At 48.0% G+C, this 20,042-nt stretch overlaps 2 protein-coding genes and 1 long non-coding RNA gene across 4 annotated transcripts in view; 1 reads left to right on the top strand and 2 right to left on the bottom strand.

Moving 5' to 3' along the window:
* LOC135366020 (intraflagellar transport protein 81 homolog) overlaps window positions 1-3,878 on the bottom strand; it is a 17,000-nt gene extending 13,122 nt beyond the window's left edge. Inside the window, exons 1-5 of the mRNA XM_064598674.1 lie at window positions 3,696-3,878; window positions 3,456-3,556; window positions 2,360-2,540; window positions 1,434-1,589; window positions 1,268-1,378 (exon numbers count right to left, since the gene is read on the bottom strand). Coding sequence (XP_064454744.1) covers window positions 1,268-1,378; window positions 1,434-1,589; window positions 2,360-2,540; window positions 3,456-3,556; window positions 3,696-3,839 — 693 coding nt within the window. The 5' untranslated portion in view covers window positions 3,840-3,878. The remainder of the gene's footprint in view (window positions 1-1,267; window positions 1,379-1,433; window positions 1,590-2,359; window positions 2,541-3,455; window positions 3,557-3,695) is intronic.
* Window positions 1-10,779, top strand: part of LOC135366022 (uncharacterized) — a 19,522-nt gene extending 8,743 nt beyond the window's left edge. Inside the window, exons 2-3 of the long non-coding RNA XR_010414061.1 lie at window positions 8,783-8,945; window positions 10,140-10,779. This is a non-coding gene — a long non-coding RNA (uncharacterized LOC135366022). The remainder of the gene's footprint in view (window positions 1-8,782; window positions 8,946-10,139) is intronic.
* LOC135366019 (uncharacterized) lies at window positions 5,783-20,042 on the bottom strand. 2 transcript variants are annotated; one of them, XM_064598672.1, is made up of 5 exons: window positions 19,907-20,042; window positions 17,645-18,041; window positions 15,824-16,064; window positions 13,005-13,171; window positions 5,783-6,941 (listed from the first exon to the last, which is right to left on the bottom strand). In XM_064598672.1, the coding sequence occupies exons 2-5, from the start codon at window positions 18,038-18,040 to the stop codon at window positions 6,711-6,713; spliced, it is 1,035 nt and encodes a 344-aa protein (XP_064454742.1). In that variant the 5' UTR covers window position 18,041; window positions 19,907-20,042; the 3' UTR covers window positions 5,783-6,710. The 2 variants fall into 2 exon arrangements, with proteins under 2 accessions (XP_064454742.1, XP_064454743.1); XM_064598673.1 differs by having other exon boundaries at window positions 5,783-6,938.

The raw sequence follows: 20,042 nt of genomic DNA, 5'->3' as shown, positions 1-20,042 counted from the left end.
TTCCAACAGTAGATGATTTTTTAAAGCTGCGCAAACAGGGGAGGGGGGTGGGGGTCGCACGATAGCTTGCATGTCTCCTATACTGTCGTCGTTCTTTCGCAGGAGCTCATTTTATTTGTTGCAGAACACCCTGCGGCAAAAAAATAAAAAAATAAAAAGAAAAAAAATGACGTGGGGAGGGCACCTCAGTGCACCTTTAAAGAAACCCAGAAAGCACGTCAGTCACTACCCGCTTTTTTAAACGAAGACGTGACCCTGTCTGTCAAAATGGTCTGTTTGAAGTGGCTCGCTCAAGAGATGCATAAGTACCGGATAATTCGATTTTAAACATCGCCACGGCGCGTCACGGTGACAGTGCCCGCAACTACTCTCTAGGCTCGCATTGACGTCATTACGGTACAGCCCGCTGATTGGTTTAGAGAAACGTCGTCTGCTACGCAGGAAAAACTGGGAGTGAGACGAAAAGAAAAAGCGGAAAGCGCCGGCCTCGATGCCTTCTACGCGCTTTCCTGCTTTCTACGATGCTTTCTACCGCGCTACCGCGGAAAGCGGTAGCGCGGGCTGCTACTCTTGCAACGGTAATGACATCACAGATGACGTTTTTCCTCCTCCTCATTGTTTCACCCTGCACAACGAGTTGAGCGGGAAAGACCGCGTGGATGTTCGGGTGCGTTTTTCTCCAAGAAAAACGTTGCATGCAGATATTTTTTTTTGTGTGTATATTTTGTGTGTCAAGTCAAGTGACATCCCTTCATAATGCGTCAGAAACTGAAAATCTTTGATGGGTAGAAATCCAGCGAACCGGTAGAGATGTAGGAAGGGAGTTGCCTCAGGACAGAAGCCGCCGATATTTCGAACAGAGACTGTTCTTCTTCTGGGCACCGTCCTCATCATTGGCATGGTATTTAAAGGGTTAGGTGTGACGTGTTTAAAGGTTCATGCGAATTGTGGGTCAACAGCCCGGAGGGAAGAAAGGGTCCGTACGGGCTTCTACGGCCGGAGTGAATGGCTGCTTTGTTAGAGTGTGGAGGGGATTATGTGAATGTTGTGAACATTCAACCTTTAAACACGTCACACCTAACCCTTTAAATACCATGCCAATGATGAGGACGGTGCCCAGAAGAAGAACAGTCTCTGTTCGAAATATCGGCGGCTTCTGTCCTCAGGCAACTCCCTTCCTGAAAATCTTTGAGATGGTCATGCATGTCTCAGAGTTTTTCTTGTGTTCTCAGAGTTTTCTTTCGACTGAGTGTAAAAACGTTCTCACTCCATTCTGCTGATTGATACGATGTTGAGACAAAGTGGCGGACCTCTCCTGTTCTTCGCGCAGGTTCCGTGCCATTTCCAGCATGGCGTCCTTGTTGCTCTGGTTGTCCACCTGGCGGCGAAACACATTTAGGACGCAGTGCATCAGCGCTATTAACTTTGTTTACCTTTCGTTTGATCCTCTCAATCTTCCTCTCCAGTTGCTGCTTCTCTTCCTCCATGTGGACGATATCTTTGCGTATCTCAGCAGTGTTGAACCCGCTTGTCTTGAGGGCTTCGTTTTGCTTGTGCACTTCTTTGAACTGTTCGATCAGCATGTCGTACTGGCGAAGGAGCAGGAAGTTCCCTTTATATTCCAATGATGTCATTACAAGGTTTCATTGAGTGAGACATCGTAGGTCACGCGCGCTGTAAGGTGCAGGTGGACTATTGGGTATATTATGTTACTTCTCTAGATGGCGAAAGGGCGAAACCTCACCATGTTCTGCGTAGTTTGGTTTCGGTTTTCGTTCGCTGTCACGAGCTGTTTAGGAGGCTACTGCCTGAGTATTTTTTTTGGTTTCGGTTCACTTTTCAGTTCACTTTCTGTTTCGCAAAATTCTGGGACAAAAAAAAAAAACATTATTGTAATAATGATGATTGGGGAGTTTCATCGCCAGGGGGCGATACTCTACCTCATTGTTGGCGGTAATGTGGTGAAATGGAACGTGCGCGTTTCAGGCCTTTTAAAAGTTAGAATGACTTTCAATAAGGGTTGTCTCCCAGTCAGGCATCTCGCTTTTGCCCCTTAATTCCCCAATTAAATTGTTAATCAATGAATTTTAAGTAATTAGTCATCTATAGTATGTGCGTACTCTCTTTTGAGAGGAAGTCCGAGTGGTTGTATAACTCAACTAAAAAAACCACATCTATGCTGCTCTCTTAGCTTTTTCAAATAAAAAAATTGTAAATGATAGAAAAAAAAATGCCCTGTAGATCTTCCAACTGCGGTTGGGAGCTCAATGGAATTCGAAATTTGTGAATTCGAAGTGCGAGAGCATGATTTCAATAGAACTTCCTGTAACTAAAATGGAGAACGAAGAGCGCTCGATACCTGGCTGTACAAGTTTACCAAGTCGCTGTCCCCTTCCACTTCAGGGTGAAGCTCCACCTTGACGAGGAACCTGGCCAGGTAAACCCTCTTTCGTAGGGCGGGGATCCTCCTCAAAAGCCATTCCAAGATGTGAGTGACGATGGTCCGATCGCCCGACACGATGCCCTGGCGGAAGTGCGCCCTAAGAAAACGCGTGCGTAGAACATGAGCGGGACGGTCGCATTCGGAAACCCATCTATGTACCATATCAGTATGATCTACAAAGCAAAGCGCCACAAAAGGCGCGAAAACGACATAATACCTTTCCACCATACCACCTTTTCTTTTCTTTCTTTTCTTTTCTTTCTTTTCTTTCTCCTTTTCTCCTTTTCTTTCTCCTTGTGGGAGTAGCAGAATTCGTCAGTGACGAATTCAATATCTTCCGGTTTTTTTTCTATAATCAAACTCAAACTCAACGACATAATAGACGACTTAAAAAGATGCGCGGGCCACCAAGCGCGTGGCGCAAAGCAGCATGGGAACTTTGAGGGACGCTGCTCTGTCGTCTGCTTCGGTTATGGTTTACCCCGACTGACGCTGTTGCTGCGCACATCAGAAATGTAGTTGTTCTTCTTCTACCTCCGCTTCTGGGCGTCTCGTAATGCTCTAAGGCGCTCCGAGTTCCCATGAGCCCAATTGCGTGCTGCAGGTGGCGATTGCTGATTGGGATGTGATTGATTGAGGTCGGCGGCTAGCCCGGAGAATACAGAGCTCGCTTTGCATGCGATGGGTACGGTGACCGATACCTCGTACGCTCAGCTTTCGTAAAAGGGTCTATTCCGAATGTGAGCGCGTTGTCACGTGATATTTTATTGTATTGCGCGTTTCTTTTAGGTCGGCTAATAAAATCCGCACACTTTGTTAGAAACAGGTTGGTCGACAGCTTCTCTCAAAGGGCTCGACCGTTACACCATTTAAACGGTGTAAGAGTTAGCTAATTAGTCTTGTCCAATGGATTAGTTAACAAGTTCCAGTTGGTTTCGTTCACACAGAAGGCGCCGTTTTACTTACGAAACTGGTGCATATTAGTTATGGAAAACTCTGCATGTATACTCACATGTGCGTTCCTTCTGGTGGCCTGTACTTGAGAACTTGCAAGAAGTTGAGTGTCCTAATGGTAAGCTGCTCGGGGTCTTCGATTCGGACATTTGCTTGCATCTACAAACGCGTTCCATCAAAACTAATGTTGAGGTAGCCAACATGCAGTACCGTCCAAATGAATTCAACGAGAGGTGAATTAAATATTAATCTCACTGCTAATTGCATTACATCATTCAAGAGAGAAAGGCACAGTCACCTTGGGATCCAGCTCTGTGAAGACATCGTTTAAAAGCTGTAGGAGCTGCTGGGGCTTCAGAGAATCGTAGCTGATGAGGTTCAACTTTTTATTGAACGGTTCTTTGTTCAGCTCTTGTATGATGAACTTGATTGCGTCACCCATGACGTCCCGTAGTCGTCCCAAAGCGCCAGAACTCGCGAAAGGCACTTAGCACAGGGGCATGCACGGCGTTTAGTAGCAGAGCGAGTTGCTGTCGTCGTTGTCATGACAACCAAAAAATACGAACGGTGCGCGATGGCGGCCGTGATCGATGGAGGTTTCGGTTTAAACCGCCGATAGGCCGTTCGGCTGACAGTACATGTAGCTATGAAATCGAAATATATTTCAAGAGTATGTAAAAATCCGAATGCTAATTAACTCATTCAGAAAGCGTTGAGCTCCGTCGTTCATGCAAGGTCCATAGGTTCAACCAGATTTCCCGGGCGGCAATCCTCACCATCCGCAGCACATCGTTGCCATCGCGGCTTCTCCCACCACCTGTTTTTTTTTTCTTCTTTCTTTTTTTAAGGAGTAGCAAGCCGGCACTTGCCTGGCTGACATCTCCTTTTGTGTGGATAAACATATACCCCCCCCCCCAGATTTCCCGCGTGCTGATCGGACATAATCATTGTAAAATATGGGTAGGGTACCCAAGCGCCTTGGGGCCAAAAAGAAACCAAGTGTGCGCGCACCATTTTTCCAAAATAGCGCGGGGCCCCTATAGCTTACTTTGCGTTGCTTTCGCGGCCGGTGAGGATCCGCGTGGGCACGTGGTCTGCAAACGGCCGGAAACGTTGAGAACAACAACAACAAGTTTTCGTTTTTGACTGGCAGTTATTTAACTAGTATAACGACAAGAATTACGAGAGGCGATTTTTCACTTCCTGATTTTCTTGCTTTTGTAAGATTTGGTTGCTTGTTGTTAGCCGTGGCGGCGCTGGAAGCGACGAAAGCAAGCGCGCCGCTCTGCGGTGTGAAAACCCAATTCTGTAGGCCGTGCACGGGAAGATAAAGGCAGTCGGATGCGTTGTAGCGCATGCGCTTTGAGGCCTCCCCTCCCCCCTTTTTTTGATGTGCTCTATTCTAAAGCTTTCCTTTAAATAAGAATGCTTCTGTTTTGGTCTCCCCTGACTGTTTGTCTCAAGTCAAAAGTCACGGATAACTATAAGCGTTGCCATCATGCAGGTCGGCTTCTCTGCTTCCGAAATGGGTCGCGAAATATTACGGCGTAGACGTTTTAGACTATTTTTTCCGTAAAAGGGTGAAGTTGATGGACTCGGTAATGTCATATGTGCAGCGTGCATGACACTCAGCTACGTGCTCCTATTCAAGCCGATTGATTGGTTGGTGTGCGTGTTATTGACGACTCCGATTGACGAGCGTCACCACCGCCACCTATTGCGGACTGTCGAAAGCTATCGCCAGCTGACGGGGCTTACATGGAAAATCTAAACAACGCCCTGCAAGCTCCGACCCTTGTCACAACTTGCTATATACGACGCTGCTCGAAATTGGCGCCTCAAGCAACATCAGTCGCAGGCACTGCCATAAGGCTGATACCACCGAGCTCATTTTAAAAGGGCGCGCCAAAAAATACTTGCAGACTGCAAGAATGATAGCCTGCTGACCATTATACAACCCGGCGGCTCGCTTTCCGCAAGATGCAGCTGCATGACCCGTATGCGACCCTCATTTCATTACAAAAGTGAAACTCGCATCTGTCCGCAACCCGTGCATTTCCTTTTCGAGATCCCAACCCCGCCCGACCCGCCACACATGTCGAGAAGTAACATATGCGTGAGCTGAGTTACTCCCCAAGGACGTTCCCTTTCTTTTGTTCTTTTTCGTTTTTTTTTCTGCCAATAATGTGTGGCACTGTAACACTATGTTTCAACCCTGAATGGTTGTTGCTAAGTTTTGCCGAAGCAACAACATTGGCATCACTGCCGTAAGAAGCTTATTATTACAGATATATACAAAATATCAATAACGAGTGAACAGCACACACACGAAAGCATGTAGTACGCTGTATTTCTTTGCTTTATTATGCGCACAAGTATCGTTAATTAGCGTAACATCTAATCTGCAATGGAATGCCACCAAGAATTCAAGTGCATGGGGGCGTCCGTCTGAATATCATTTGAAGGGGTTTTCCGCGTTCATTTGGTGACGTCACCGCATACTGATCCAGCATTCGAACCCTGTCCAAGGACGCCAGCAACTTTGTGACATAAGCTGCTTAGGTACAGCGTGCCACGTGCAACGAGATCAGCACAGTCCACAATGGTCCCCTGTGGCCACAGACGTGATGCGGAGTAACGCCACACGAATACTCAACTTGAAGCTCTTCAACATCCCTTCCTGAATGACCGGCCGGTGAACATAGACTTACACTAGTTGATCACTGGATGTGCCACGAAATTGAAAAACAAAACGAACTGTACGAATTTGTGGACAAAAGTTGCCATGAAGAGTATTTTAGACGCCTGCCTCTTGGCACGTCCTGCGACTCTTATGGGGGAGGTCCTCGTGGTGGCATTGACTGTAGGGACTGTTGGCAGGGAGCCGTTCAGGACCGAATTATTGCTTTTCAATTCAAGTGGGCTATAAGAGACCGAAACAAAGACGCGAACCCTGTTCTGCACGTGCGGCTAGCTCACCGCAAATCGACGCCGCGTATCGAGAATTTCGAGATTTGAATTTCGATACATAAGGGATTTCCTCATCCGTGTCTCTTTCCTATGCATCAGTAACAACTCAATCTTCCCAAAGTCTGCACAAGAAGACGCTTTACGTAGTTCAACATCGAAGCCAACTGCGAGGACATATAGGAACCATTGACATGGAGTTCACCTGAAAACCCAGAGGGATACCTCGCACCAGGAGATGACCCCGTAACGTTATTTCTTGCTATACAGCCCCTAACTATATTCACACGTATACACATTATTTGTACAACACACGTCGTGCTTGTCAGTGTCCTGGCTGGACGTTCTATTCGCCAATTGGAACTGTCGTGGATGTTAAAGGTGCTGCACTGCTCCTCTGACACGCGAACGGCGCTGGATTTTCACAGTCAAAGTCGTTCCACAGGAAGCTAAGGCTCTGGCGCATCTCAACGCAGATTTGCGTTCCACCGCTGTTATTCGGTTGTCCTGGTCCCCAGCGCTGACTTGTGGGAGGAACTGGGTCCCCGTTTAGGTATCTCGGTTCATCCTCGGGCTTCTGGCAGAAAGAACAAAATCAAGACCACACAGTGGCATAAAGTCTACGGCTACGACTACAACTACGTGTGAAGCTGTAGGATATATACAGGGTGTCCCAGAAAACGTGTCACAGAATTATTAGAATCATGCGGTCAACGTCATTTGTTCTTACTAGGTTTTTGCCACCTCTTACGTGAATGTAATGTAACGTAAGTTTAATTATGTCAATTTTTGCGAACTGAACTTGGAAATTTGTCATGTAAAGGGCACTTTTTTACCCAACCAATGTGATGAGCGTGCCGAATTTACTTAAATTTACTTAAATTCAGGATAATCTTTAGAAAAAATCTATGTTAACATCTAAAAAATCTTCTAAACCCACAAAGTGATGGTAGAAAAAGTGACAGTTCCTGAAATTGGGAAAGGGAAGGCATGATCCCAGCGGAAGCCAGATTCGATAGGTCATGCTTGTGTTATCGCTATCTACGTCGTACTATCCCGGTGTGGGCCGGGTTTGCAAACTCCTTTCGTCGAGGTGACAACAATAGACCTCTACCTGTTTGTAAACAAATGACGTCATAATGTTCGACAGCGCCACGAGTTTGGTAGAGTTGAACTACGTTCAAAGCTAGTGGCGAGCAAGGCCACGCCTGAAAGCCACGGTCTTGAGGGGATTACGATGGTCTCTGAAGGGGACGCGACCTTCGGTCCTACTTTCTTTCAACGAACAATAGACCTCTACCTGTTTGTAGACAAATGACGTCATAATGTTCGACAGCGCCACGAGTTTGGTAGAGTTGAACTACGTTCAAAGCCAGTGGCGAACAAGGTCGCGCCCGAAAGCCACGGTCTTGAGGGGACTACGATGGTCTCTGAAAGGGACGCGACCTTCGCTCCGACTTTTCTTTCAATAGGAGGCAGCGAACAATTGCCCATTCGTGGAACCCAGCTCTCCCCTTCCGATAATGTTTTGGTTTCGGTCTGTCTACTAACGTCATGATGACGTTTGTCGGGTAGAGGTTTATTGCGCTGAAAAATTCGTCGCGCGCCATGCTCCGGGTGCTCCGTAAAGCATGATGTCCGGCTATTGTTTTCGATGGGATAGGTCCTCAATATCCCTGTCAATTATAATTAATTTGAGTAAATTGGGCACGCTCTTCACGTTGGTGAGGTAAAAAAAAACGACCTTTACTTGGTAACTTTCCGAGTTCAGCTCGCAAAAATTTATATAATTAAACTTACGTTACATGACATTCACATCAGGAGATGGCAAACACCTAGTAAGAACAAATGCCGTTTACCGCATGATTCTAGGCGGTGTAGTTTTTTGTTATAATTGAATGACAACGTTTTCTGGGACACCCTGTATGTACAAGCTGGGGTAAAAGAAGAGAGAGAACATTATCGTTCACACAAGGGTCACTGGCGTGATATAACCATACTATCATATATCGTGATGCTGCAAGGAATAGTGCTGCAGTGTGGTAGCACGCTATGAAAGATAGCTTTTTCTTGCTGTCAAGATGCCTTGCCCTCCTTTTGTGATTCAGTAAGGGAAAGAGTGTGAATGACGTCACCTCGTGACGCAGCAGGACCCTGACACCCTGGACACAGCTGTGGACAGGGCCGCATCTAACGATCGACCCGCTAAGGCCGCGCTCAAAAGGTAGCAGAAGGTTGGTTTTTTAGGGATATTTTTGTAAACTGAATTGCGCAGTGATAAAACAGCAGTCTGCTAAAATATTTGCAATGGTCGCCTCTGATATTCTGCTCGATGGATTAAGTGCTAGATGTCACTTCATTGCTCCATTAAAGGGATGGTTCGCTCTCCAAGCATCGTTTCGTTAATTTCTCTTACAGACGGTCTTTCCCGAGTCTTTCATGAAGCGGAGCAGGGCTGTGGTAACGGCCCACTGGGTAGGCCGAGGGGCGGGGCCAAGGAGAGTGGTCATGGACATTGTGTTGCATCCAAGCTGCATTAGACGGCGACGGAGCAGAAATACACACCACACCACGTTCATCGGTAAGTCCTGCTCGAGTCGGAATTTCTCGACCCCCATGCGACACGCACCCGCAGGTGCGCTGCCCGCACCTGACTCGCAACCCGCGTTTCATCGGAGAAAAGACCCGCACCTGACCCAAGCCGCAATCACAATGTACGCGTTCCCTCTCCTTCTCCCGACAGTGCAGAGAGACCTCTGATTGGTCTCCTCTAAACGATCTCCCGCGACTATTGGACAGATCGTCTGAGGAGACCAATGGGAGCGCGCACGACTCAGCGGATGACTCCCGTTCCTTTTGTACCGATTCCTTGTCCCGTTTCTTTTGGACTGCTCGACTCGGAATTTCTTGACCCGCATCCGACCCGTACCCGCAGGTGCACTACCCGCATCTGACTCGCAACCCGCGTTTTGTCGGAAAAAAGACCCGCACCTGACCCAAGCCGCAACCACAATGTACGCGTTCCCTCTCCTTCTCCCGACAGTGCAGAGAGACCTCTGATTGGTCTCCTCAAACGATCTCCCGCGACTATTGGACAGATCGTCTGAGGAGACCAATGGGAGCGCGCACGACTCAGCGGATGACTCCCGTTCCTTTTGTACCGATTCCTTGTCCCGTTGCTTTTGGACTGCTCGACTCGGAATTTCTCGACCCGCACCCGACCCGCACCCGCAGGTGCACTACGCGCACCTGACTCGCAACCCGCGTTTTGACGGGAAAGAGACGCGCACCTGACCCAAGCCGCAATCGTAGAAACCGCACCCAAGGAAACCGCAATGTACGCGTTCCCTCTCCTTCTCCCGACAGTGCTGAGAGACCCCCATTGGTCTCCTCAAACGATCTCCCGCGATGATTGGACAGATCATCTGAGGAGAGCAATGGGGGCTCGCACGACTCAGCGGGTGATCCCCGTTCGTTTTGTATTGATGTCATGGTAAAGGCATCTTTTTATTCCACGAGGAGAAATTTTTACCACTTTCGTGCTCCTTTCATTTTGTGACACATGCGCGTCGCAAAGAGAAACAATGTTTCGGGAGAATATTTAGAGAGTGAGGCGCTTGAATTGCGGAGACATAAATTCGATTGGATTCTGGAGGCAAGCGATTCAGTCCGCAATGACACTTTAGTGCTTCTGACAAGTAAAGGAACACTAAAGGAACAATCAATACACTGAGCTCCGTGTTTTTCTGGCACTTTAATGCTTCCGTTTCACTAGGAACAAGCAAAGCAACAAGCTAAAGAACCCCCATGGAAGTAGCAAAGGGAACACCGAAGAATCAACGAAAACATTGATCTCCGCGTTTTACTGGCACATTAGGGCTTCTGCTTCACGTGGAAGAAGCAAAGGAACAAGCCCAATAGAACAAGCTAGGGGAACACCAAAGGAACAAACTCCGCTTTTTTTCGGCACTTTAACGCTTGTGCTTCACCAGGAACAAACAAAGAAACAAGCAGAAAGGATCAACAATGGAACAAACAAAGGAATACAAAAAGAACATGCAAAAGACTGAACTCCGCGCTTTGCATTTACTTGAACACTTCTGCTTCACCAGGAACGGTGGTGGTGGTTGTGGTGGTGATAGGGCTTGCCGTTGTCGGCCTCACGTATGTTGGCAACGTCACGACTCACGCCCTGGGACGAGCAAAGCAACAAGCAAGAGGAACGCCAATGGAAGAAGCAAAGGAAACACCAAAGGAACAAGCAAAACACTGAACTCCGCGTTTTACCGGCACTTGTGCTTAACCGTGAACAAGCAAAAGGACCACTAATGGAACACGCAAAGGGAACACAAAAGGAACAAGCAAAACAAAACACTGAACTCCGCATTTTCTGTCTCTATACCTGCACATTCATGCCCGAAAAAAAAAAAAAAGAACAAAGTGACATTTCGCACTGCTGAAAGTCCTGCTTCCCTGGTCAAGCAGTTCATTAAGAATTATGTAAAATATTTTCGCCGAACGGTGTCTCGTGACTGAGCAACTTAACAACGTCACTAATAACTCAATTTACAAAACGCCACGAAAAATCAGCCATGTGTGGAGCGGCGTGACATTGGATCCACGGCCCGAGCTGTTGACGTGACCAAATTAGATCCAACAAAGAAGCAAACTGGGTTAGTTGGTTTAGTTCACTCATTATGACATCACGTTAGATCAGCACGACGTAGCATAAACCACGTGATCGACGGTTTCATTCGTACGTCACGGTGTAACGTCAGTGTCAGTCACACTCTGCACGAGAGGCTCGCTGAAGGAGTTGAACGGTTTCGAGAGTGCTGACATGAATATCAGAGACTGGCAGAAGAAAAGGTGAGAGGGGGGGGGGGGAGAACGCCATTTCGTCTCAACATTATTGGTATTAAAACAATCCAATCCAATCCAAGTCGTGTCACATATTTAACCCTAAAATGTTCCTCATATAGAGAGTGTATGTCAATTACGCGAGGGAATAAATGTATCTCAACGCTCGAGGCACGCTCAACCGGCGTTACATTCAGACTGATTCGAATTGGCGTTCCCAGAACTGAGTGCTCGTTGAGGGCGCGCTAAAATAGCACTGTGTAGACCACCTCCTACTGTGACGTGTGAGAAAAAGGCGTACGGAGCTCGTAGAAGATGCGGTTCGTAACAGGTCATGGTTACCGTATCATGGCGGTTCACTTGTTGAGACATCCCTCTTTGTCGTCTTCTTTCCTAGGTATTATGAGTACTCCAAGGACTTCTCGTGGTCAGCTTCGATAAGCGTTCTTGTGCAAACATGCACGGATGCTACGTGCCGTACACGCCACCGAAGCGGAAACACGAAACATTTATGGAGGGCGCTTCCACTGCTTCTTTAAACACGTGAATTTAAAGATGCCCGGGCTATACTGTGACGTACCACGACGGCTGGAACCGCACACCGGGAGCACCTCACCGACCAACCAGCTTACTTTCAATGCGTCCCACCTACAGTGACTCGAAATGGGCGTCGGAAGGACACGTTATGTATAGGTAGGTCGAAGGATTACGCCATTCGTCTAGCTTCCTCTCTTTCTCTTTCCGTCGTCCGCTTCTTCCTCTCCTGGTTTGTAAAGGCTGTGCCCTCAGAGCTCCACATAAGGGGACAACGCGTTTCAGGTGGACCACGTGCGTTTTAGCATGGGGTCTCAGCATCGGCAACGAAAGGGGCCTCACGCATGGCCGTATTCTTAAATGATGCTTGACTTCTGTGAGCGGCGGAGAGAACCGCACCTTCACTTCAAGAGCCATTGGGCTTAAATGACGCGCCTGGGCGATTCCTAAGCTCCTCGATCAATCCTCCTTCACTCCAACTCTAATCTCGTTTCCAGTGCTTTCACAATACTTCGAAATATGTCAAATGCTACGTTTAAACTACGCGTATAGGATTAAAACACTGTTATGTCACCCAAAATGTTCAGAGTAGAACGAATTATATAAAACAACCTGTTCTTCGCAGCGTAAATTTGCTCGCAGACTTGTAAAAGCAAGTGTTGATTGTAACTGTTCTGAGGCTGAAACAATTTTTCATTTGTTTTGTCTATTTGTATAACAAAGTCGACGAATTCCGCGAGTGACTCGTCCGATGCCATATCATTCCGCGCAAAGGACGTGTCGAGTAGTAATCGATTCATGTAACGCAAAACTGGACTCAAGCAGGAGCTGGAGTGTACGACCTGTACGACCTGTAGTTTACGTATAGCCACATCGTGAAACACCGACCACGCATTTGGCGGTCTCTCCCGTTATTTGAGCTGTCACGTGATCTCTCTTTTGTTCACCTCATCTCACTCGAAGCTGAGAGGGTGAAGTTTGAAAGAACCATGTGACCATATCCAATACCAATGAGGGAGTTCGGCATGGGAGAAACGACGTGCGCCTCACCTTGAAATGTTGCCCCCTTATTTGGGAGAGGGGGACCAATGAGGTCGCTCCACGGGCAATAGGGGAGGGAGGGAAACCGTGGTGCTGCGCACAAAGCCGAACTACTTGCATATAGCATATTGTGAGGGTGGCTGTGGTAATGGCTGAACACGGGCTTAGAAGAAGCTCAGAAACATATTGAACTCTGTGTACGCACCCTTTGTACGCCAATCCATAGCCTCTGGGCGCGGTGCGTTTTCATCAGCAACACGAGGGCTTTGTGGTCATCCGCCGTCTTCGGCCTGGCGAGGAAGGCCCCTTCGGTGAGACAGATGTTCCTGGCATTCTCAAATGTCTCCGGTGTGATTTTGATGTAGAATAGTGCTGCGTAAAGAGGAACGAAAACGTTATCACTTCTTTCTTTCTTTTTTTTTTTTTTTGCGGGCACCTGAAGTGGTTGGCATAATTTTGTGTCCCCTTTCGGCCCTTTGTCTCAAACATTCGATTTCAGTAACTATGTGTAACACGCATAACGCGATAATATTTACGAAATAAGAATATTGATCGTGGGGATGAGAATATTTTTTTTGTTGATAATCCTCTATACTCATTACATATAATTCAATATATTCTGTATTCAATATGCATAACATTCTACTACACTGGAACTACTAGCGCCTATTTCTATACGAAGGTTCTGTGTTCGAACCTGGCCGATTTGGAAGAAATTTGGTGGCACGGTGTAAGGCTCACGGGGGCATCGTCTTATCGTCTTCCGCCGACCTTACTGCGAGTGATCTTTTCCTAATCAACATCCCACCCGCTGCGAGAGATGATAAACACAGTGGGCCGTGTGCTGAAGCTTCAGCACAAGTTAGCAGAGATTTGCGCAACACTTTCCCGTTGGGGTATGATGGAACATTCTCGGGGGTGCGGGCGACACACGTATCGGCTGACATCTGGAGCTATAGACGTGTACGTTGCCGCCGCCGGTAATTTTCGGTACGCCACCGTTGCTGTTTCTGACTTTGTGTGTTTGTTCGCGCCGCTGCCGGCTGTAGTAAAATGGGCATGACGCCGTCGCCAGTCAAAGTTCCATCGGCGTACGCGTCTATCTGCAGCACATATTCCTATACAGTCAACCCTCGATTTATGAACACCCCCGGTTCCCGGAAAAATCGTTCATAAATCGAGGGATTCATAAATCGAAAATTCCGTTAAGTCAGTACTATCGAGCTGACGAAACAGTACTTGCGAGTTGGGATTGTGTTTATAATGCAATATATTGCGTAATTTTGCTTTCGACCATGCCTTCTGCTGTACACTTGGTCGACCCTAATGCGTCCCCGGAAAAGCAGTTTATTGTTCGGATTTCGACGGGTTAAAAACCGAGGGTGCAATACCTGGAAAAAGATTCGTCCGTTCCGGCATCGTTCATAAGACCACGGAATAATACATTTGAAGATTTCTGTTGACCTCAGAACGATCTGTTCATAAATTGAGGGCAAAAACGCTGGGCAACTCCTAGTTGGTTCCCAGAAATTTCATTCATTATTCGGATATCGAGGTTCATAAAACGAGGGAAAAATGAATGTAAAAAGTTTGGTTCCTCGTGCCCCTGTTCATAAAACGAGGGAATTCATAAATCGAAGGTTCACAAATCGAGGGTTGACTGTATAACAAAATTTGGGAAGGCTGTAAGATACTCTGAGGCGGACACTATATAGGGATGTGCGTGGGGTGGGCTGTGTGCGTTAAATACGGATACACACCCTCATTGGGGGCGCGTAAAAGAAGCAGTGCACGTTCTATAATTACCGCACTCCACGAAAGAACGTGGTCCACAATATTCGAATATGTACTCCCTCTAGTTCTACCAAGGCTAACTTTACGAAGAGGCCATGCCATTCAAAGAGCATAATATGCGCGATTCTCTCATGCCTTCTTGAAACTTATAGCTACGTCACGAAGTTCCCACGTGTAGCAACGCTGCGACGAACTTGAGATCGGTGACATTTCGGACTCCTAGCCAATGACGGCCCTACACTCGGAGACAAATGAACAGCTGCAGTCACAGAGGTGCATCTCCACCAGCGGCGGATGTAGTCGTGGGGGCATTTGTCAACAGGGCATTGCGGGGCAGGGCATGAATACGAAAAAGGGCAATTAATGTTGTGTCGGCTTGGAAACATTTTGTATTTTTTTTGCGCCAAAACATGTTGTGTGAAAACGCTTATAGTCGGCAACGCAAGCAGAGTGAAACAGAAAAAGTGCACATTGAAAACCTGTTTAGTTCCCGTTCTAACAAGGATATTTGGGGAACCACAGACGCTTCCCGGCTTCCTATCACCAACACCCTCTCACAGCATGGCAGGCCGTGTGGAGCGATGCGTTTTGCAGACGTACAGCTCGCATCAGGGTTAACTTGAACGCCAATCCGGCCCGCGGTCCCTGCTGGTGCTTAGAAGAAATAACGGCATAGAGGGTGTTTTGGTCGGCTCTCTTCCCACTTCGCAGGATGGAGCGGCGTTCAAGTTGACTTCAACGCGAGCTGTACGACTCACGGCAGCAGAAACCTGGTTCCTTTTCCGCCGACTCCTTCTTCGAATCAAATGACAGCTGTGGCGGTGGTGGTGATGATGAAAGGGCTCGCTCGGGTGAAAGGGGTGAAGGGCTGAAAGGGCTCGCCGTAAATGACTGCTGTGCATAACAAGAGGGCACGCGTTCAGCAAATGAGCGGCACGTTCCGAAAGGCGATCGCATTCGACGGCTTGGACCTTCAAGGTGAAGTCCTGAGCGAAAATGCTTTTGAAACACTGGCCACTTTGATATAATAAATTGTAAGAAGTACTAGTTCTTTTATCTGTTGTCAGATGGCGCTGCCGCTCATTAATACGAAGTGGTAGAGCGCGATGCAACGTGGTTCTCCCAAAGGTACTTCTCTGTCGTCACGTTATTGAAACTGGAATCGCATAAACCGAAAAGGAAACGCACAGTACGCGCTCACGGTCAGCTACAAACAGCTACTGTACTCACAGGAAGCGGTTGCACTCGTCGCAGGGATATCGATATCCGTAGTCTCCTGTGGCAGCCGCCCAGTAACGGTCTCTAGTCCCACGCTTGGTGTCGAAGTACCTCCTGAGGCGTCTGTTAGGGTTGGCGAAGTGGTGTTCATGTCTGCGTCGCCAATCGTGGAACTATGAGGAGGACTGTCACTTATGCAGCTTTCGGAGATGTCCTCGCCGGAAATGCAGCCAGGAAGTTTGGCACGCGATGCCTGGAACAGCGAGAGATTACTATCATGGACTTTATAGCGGCCGTATTCTTAAACGGTCCTCGGCTCCATCCTCTTCGCGAGCTGTTCCTCCAGACCGGTTTTGTGCTTCAAAAATCGATCTTGACTCGGAACGCTTCCCTGAGCGAAGAAAGACTTCAGCGCCTTCCTCGAGTACTCCACGGTACCATCGGCGTGGTGTCGAGCCAAGGATCGTTTAAGAATACGGCCGCAAGTGTCCAGGCTGCTGCCTGCCTCGGTTAAAAGCATGCCAGCCTCAGTTTCCTAAGATACGTTCAGAAGATATGGAATACATATACATTAACAACAGTACATTGCCCATGCCTCCTAGCGACACCCATGTGCGTAGCGAGCTCCCAGGAGCTTCAAGGTCACTCGTGAAAATGGTGCACTCTCTATTTATAGGTCGTCATGGATTTTTGTCAGTCGTCATAACAACATGAACCTCTCAACACCCGCACAGTCCGCAACGTCCGACTTCAGGAAAAGAAGTGAGGGCGTTGCACGCTTAGCCTCACTTCTCGGAAGCGCTTGCACCCACTAAAAAATCCTGGAAGCGCCCGTAACGACACCTGAAGCGTCTTAGCGCTCATGGAATATATACGCGAGTTAAGAACTCTGCGAGTTGACTTTGCAAAGAATACAGCAGCGAACTGCTGAGAGAAGAAGTCTTTGCACTCTTTGAATATGAAAACTTTGCATATTTTAAGGAACTAATATGCTCGTTGAAGAAGCACAGTGCTAAAAAAATTTTCTCGCGCAGTGGAAGATGCGCCTTTCATGCGACCTCGTAGCCTCCGGCCATGTAGCGTTTGTTGCCTGCTTGTAATATTGACAATTATGTGTCGTGGCGTGGTACACCGAACTAGAAGAGGAGAGTGGAAGGACCGCGGTCTCAGCATGACTATTCGCGGCGAGACCCTCACTAGGAACGCCACTGTGCCGCCTCTTGGTGGGGATCTTCGTTTCGGTTTCGTTTTTGTTACTGACAGTAAAAAACTGTCATATTGGAATGAAAATGCGATTTACTTGGAACACATATGTCGTTTTCGTCATGAATCACAAGGAAATATCAATGCTCGACAGCCTCTTACACGTGCAATGCCTTGATACGCAATGCAATGTGCGAATACTGCCCGGGGATATCCCCACGACACGGTTCGTTCAGCGAACACCAGGGGATGACTCCCAAACTTCTCGGCGCGAATAGCGGGGCGTCGACAGCCAGCGGCGGCGCTGCGCTCGACGGCTATGGAGACGCCAATAGCTAGTAAGTAGGAGACGCAGAATAAGAATACAGTTAAGTACGATTATTATTACAATTAATTGTTCCCACCAAAATAGAACAGAACAAACATCTCAATTCGTAAAATTGTCTAGACGCAGACGACACGTTTTGGAAAACATGCCCGCGACCAGGCGGCGCACTGTATTGGCGATAGCAGCGCCGTCGCTACTTTCATTGCTTGCTCTGACAGTCGTCCCAACGCGCAGCCATCTGTTTTCGCTGGGCTGCCCCTTTCTAGTTCACTGTAGTCGTGGCAACGTCTCTCCGAACTCACCTGAATCCCCCCGCGATCAAACAGGTCATAGTACGAAAATCCAGGCATGTCCTTGAGGTGAAGGAACCCTTGCGGTCCCCGAATATGACAGAGTACGGTGTCCAAGAGACTGCAGGTCCTGTTGCCATAGTTGAAAGCCTTGCACTGTGGTCCGCGCATCAAACACGCTACCAGACAATGAGTTACGGACTCCACTGGGCGCAGAACTTGAAATGGCGCCACGTCTAAGATCTTGTCGTTGCGGCAGTTTGTGGTGCCGTAGGTGCCACCGGTTGTGCGCTTGATGGTCGCGGCAATCGGAGCGTCGCCTCTCACGTTGGATATCTCAGACGTTGTGAGACTGAGGCTGGATGAGATGACAGAGAGCAATGCGACGGGTATCGTGATGCAAGCCATTCTGAAATGGTAGGGACAAGGGTGACAATGTATCTGTGCGACGTAGACGCTACATGGTCGGGATATTTAAATGTTTTCTCCAGAGGAGCATGGAATGAACCGCACAAGAAAAAGGCATCTCCCTGTTTGTAAACAAATGAAGTCATAGTGTTCGACAGCGCCACCAATTTGGTAGAGTTGAACTACGCTCCAAGCTATAGGGGCGAACAAGGTCGCGCCCGAAAGCCACGGTCTTGAGGGGACTACGATGGTCCCTGAAAGTCCCTTCGGTCCCTTTTCCCTTTTTCGGTCCCCTTTTCGGTCCCTTCGGTCCTACTTTTCTTTCAATAGGAGGCAGCGAACAAGTGCCCGTTCGTGGAACCCAGCCCTCTCCTTCCGATTTGTTTCGGTGCCAGTCTGTCTACCAACGTCATGATGACGTTTCTCTGGTAGAGATCTAAACTGTGCATGATACTCCCTGTGGGCGTAGAATGCTTCAGCTTCATTTCAATGGCAGCGGTTCTTACTTCCTGAATAAAATACTGTTATTGATTGAATCACACGTTTTATGACAAAAAATAGCACGAAGGAACTGGAGAGAAACCATGACAATATGTGGACGTGAGTGAAAAGCGAATTAAAAGTAACTTGGAACCTAACTTAACTTACTTTGGCAAAGTTACCAGAAAAAGGAACGAGTTCCTCTGAATGTTACCACGACGCAAAAGTACAGAGTTAAGTTACAAGTTACCAAAAACAAAAGGAACTTAGTTACAGTAACGAGTTACCTCGAACTGTGTACCCACCCATATCCTGGCCCGCCTGTGCGATTTCTCTTGAAAGCACAAGAACGGTAGAACAAAGAATAACCGCCCCCCCCCCCAAAGAAAAGAAAGAAAAGAAAATAACCTCGCAAGAATAAAAGGACCGATGATTGAAATAACGAATTTCAGTTCACAATTTTTCAACAATTTTAACAATGCTGCAATGAAAAATTAATATCAACAGGACCCATGTGGGTTATGCTTCTTTCATAAATTCTGCTAGAGCTATTCCTTGGGATCGCTTTCCGATGATTATTCAGAAACCGACCTTGACTCGAAGCGCCCCACGAACGGACGAAATCCTGCGCACTTTCCTCGAGTACTACATGCTATGCAAGTCTGTCTGCTGTCTGCGCAGCTCCCCTACTTCCCGCTCTCTCTTACTGCACGTGGAGGGATCTTATTGGTCGCTTTCCCTAGTAAGTGGGTTCCGTGCTCACCATTTGAAGGTGAAGACGCACGCAATTTTTTTTAATTTTTCTGTAGACCCGCACACCAGGCTACGAACATTCTCTTATTGCTGCCTTGTGATGGACAGACATTTTGGCACGTGGTTTGTACAAACCTTACTCTTTCCCTTGCGCAGAAACAGACTGTCGTAACGCATTTCCTTGAAGCATGCACAATGGCACCCCAAGCGGAGGAACGTCTCAACTCACTAACAGGGCTGGCGAGATGGAGGGGGGGGGAGGAAGCCGTGGCCAGGGCCTCTTCAGGGGCTCTCCCGACCCAAGACTTATCGGCCGCTAGCACCGCAGGGCACAGGAGGAGTGGGGGCCCGGGCAAGACTCATCAGGAGTCGTCCCCGGGGAACATCATTTCACTCGCCCGTCCTCCTCACTCATGGGAGTCGAGGCGGAGTGTCAGGTCGAAGGGTAGTTTGAGAATACGGCCGCAAGTACACGCTGCGATTGGTGTTCACGAGGGGGGGGGGGGGCTCGTGACGAATGGCGGGAAAGTAATTTATTGATCGCTCGTTACCAGATAACGAAAACTTGCTCATCAGTCTAAAAAAGAAGCGCATTTCAAGCTCGAAATCACGCGTAATGACAAAATCACTTACATTGTCGGAAACGCTCCAGGATGCCGTCGATCTCCACACCAACACTTCCCACCATGTGTCACAGGAAGCACTGAGTGACGTTCTAACCATGGGCTACGCACACAGTCATGGTCTAGGGACTCTTACCCATAGCATG

Source organism: Ornithodoros turicata, chromosome 8 (assembly GCF_037126465.1).
Source record: "Ornithodoros turicata isolate Travis chromosome 8, ASM3712646v1, whole genome shotgun sequence".
NCBI classification, from domain to species: Eukaryota; Metazoa; Arthropoda; class Arachnida; order Ixodida; family Argasidae; genus Ornithodoros; species Ornithodoros turicata.
This window is presented reverse-complemented; position numbering and strand designations above follow the sequence as displayed.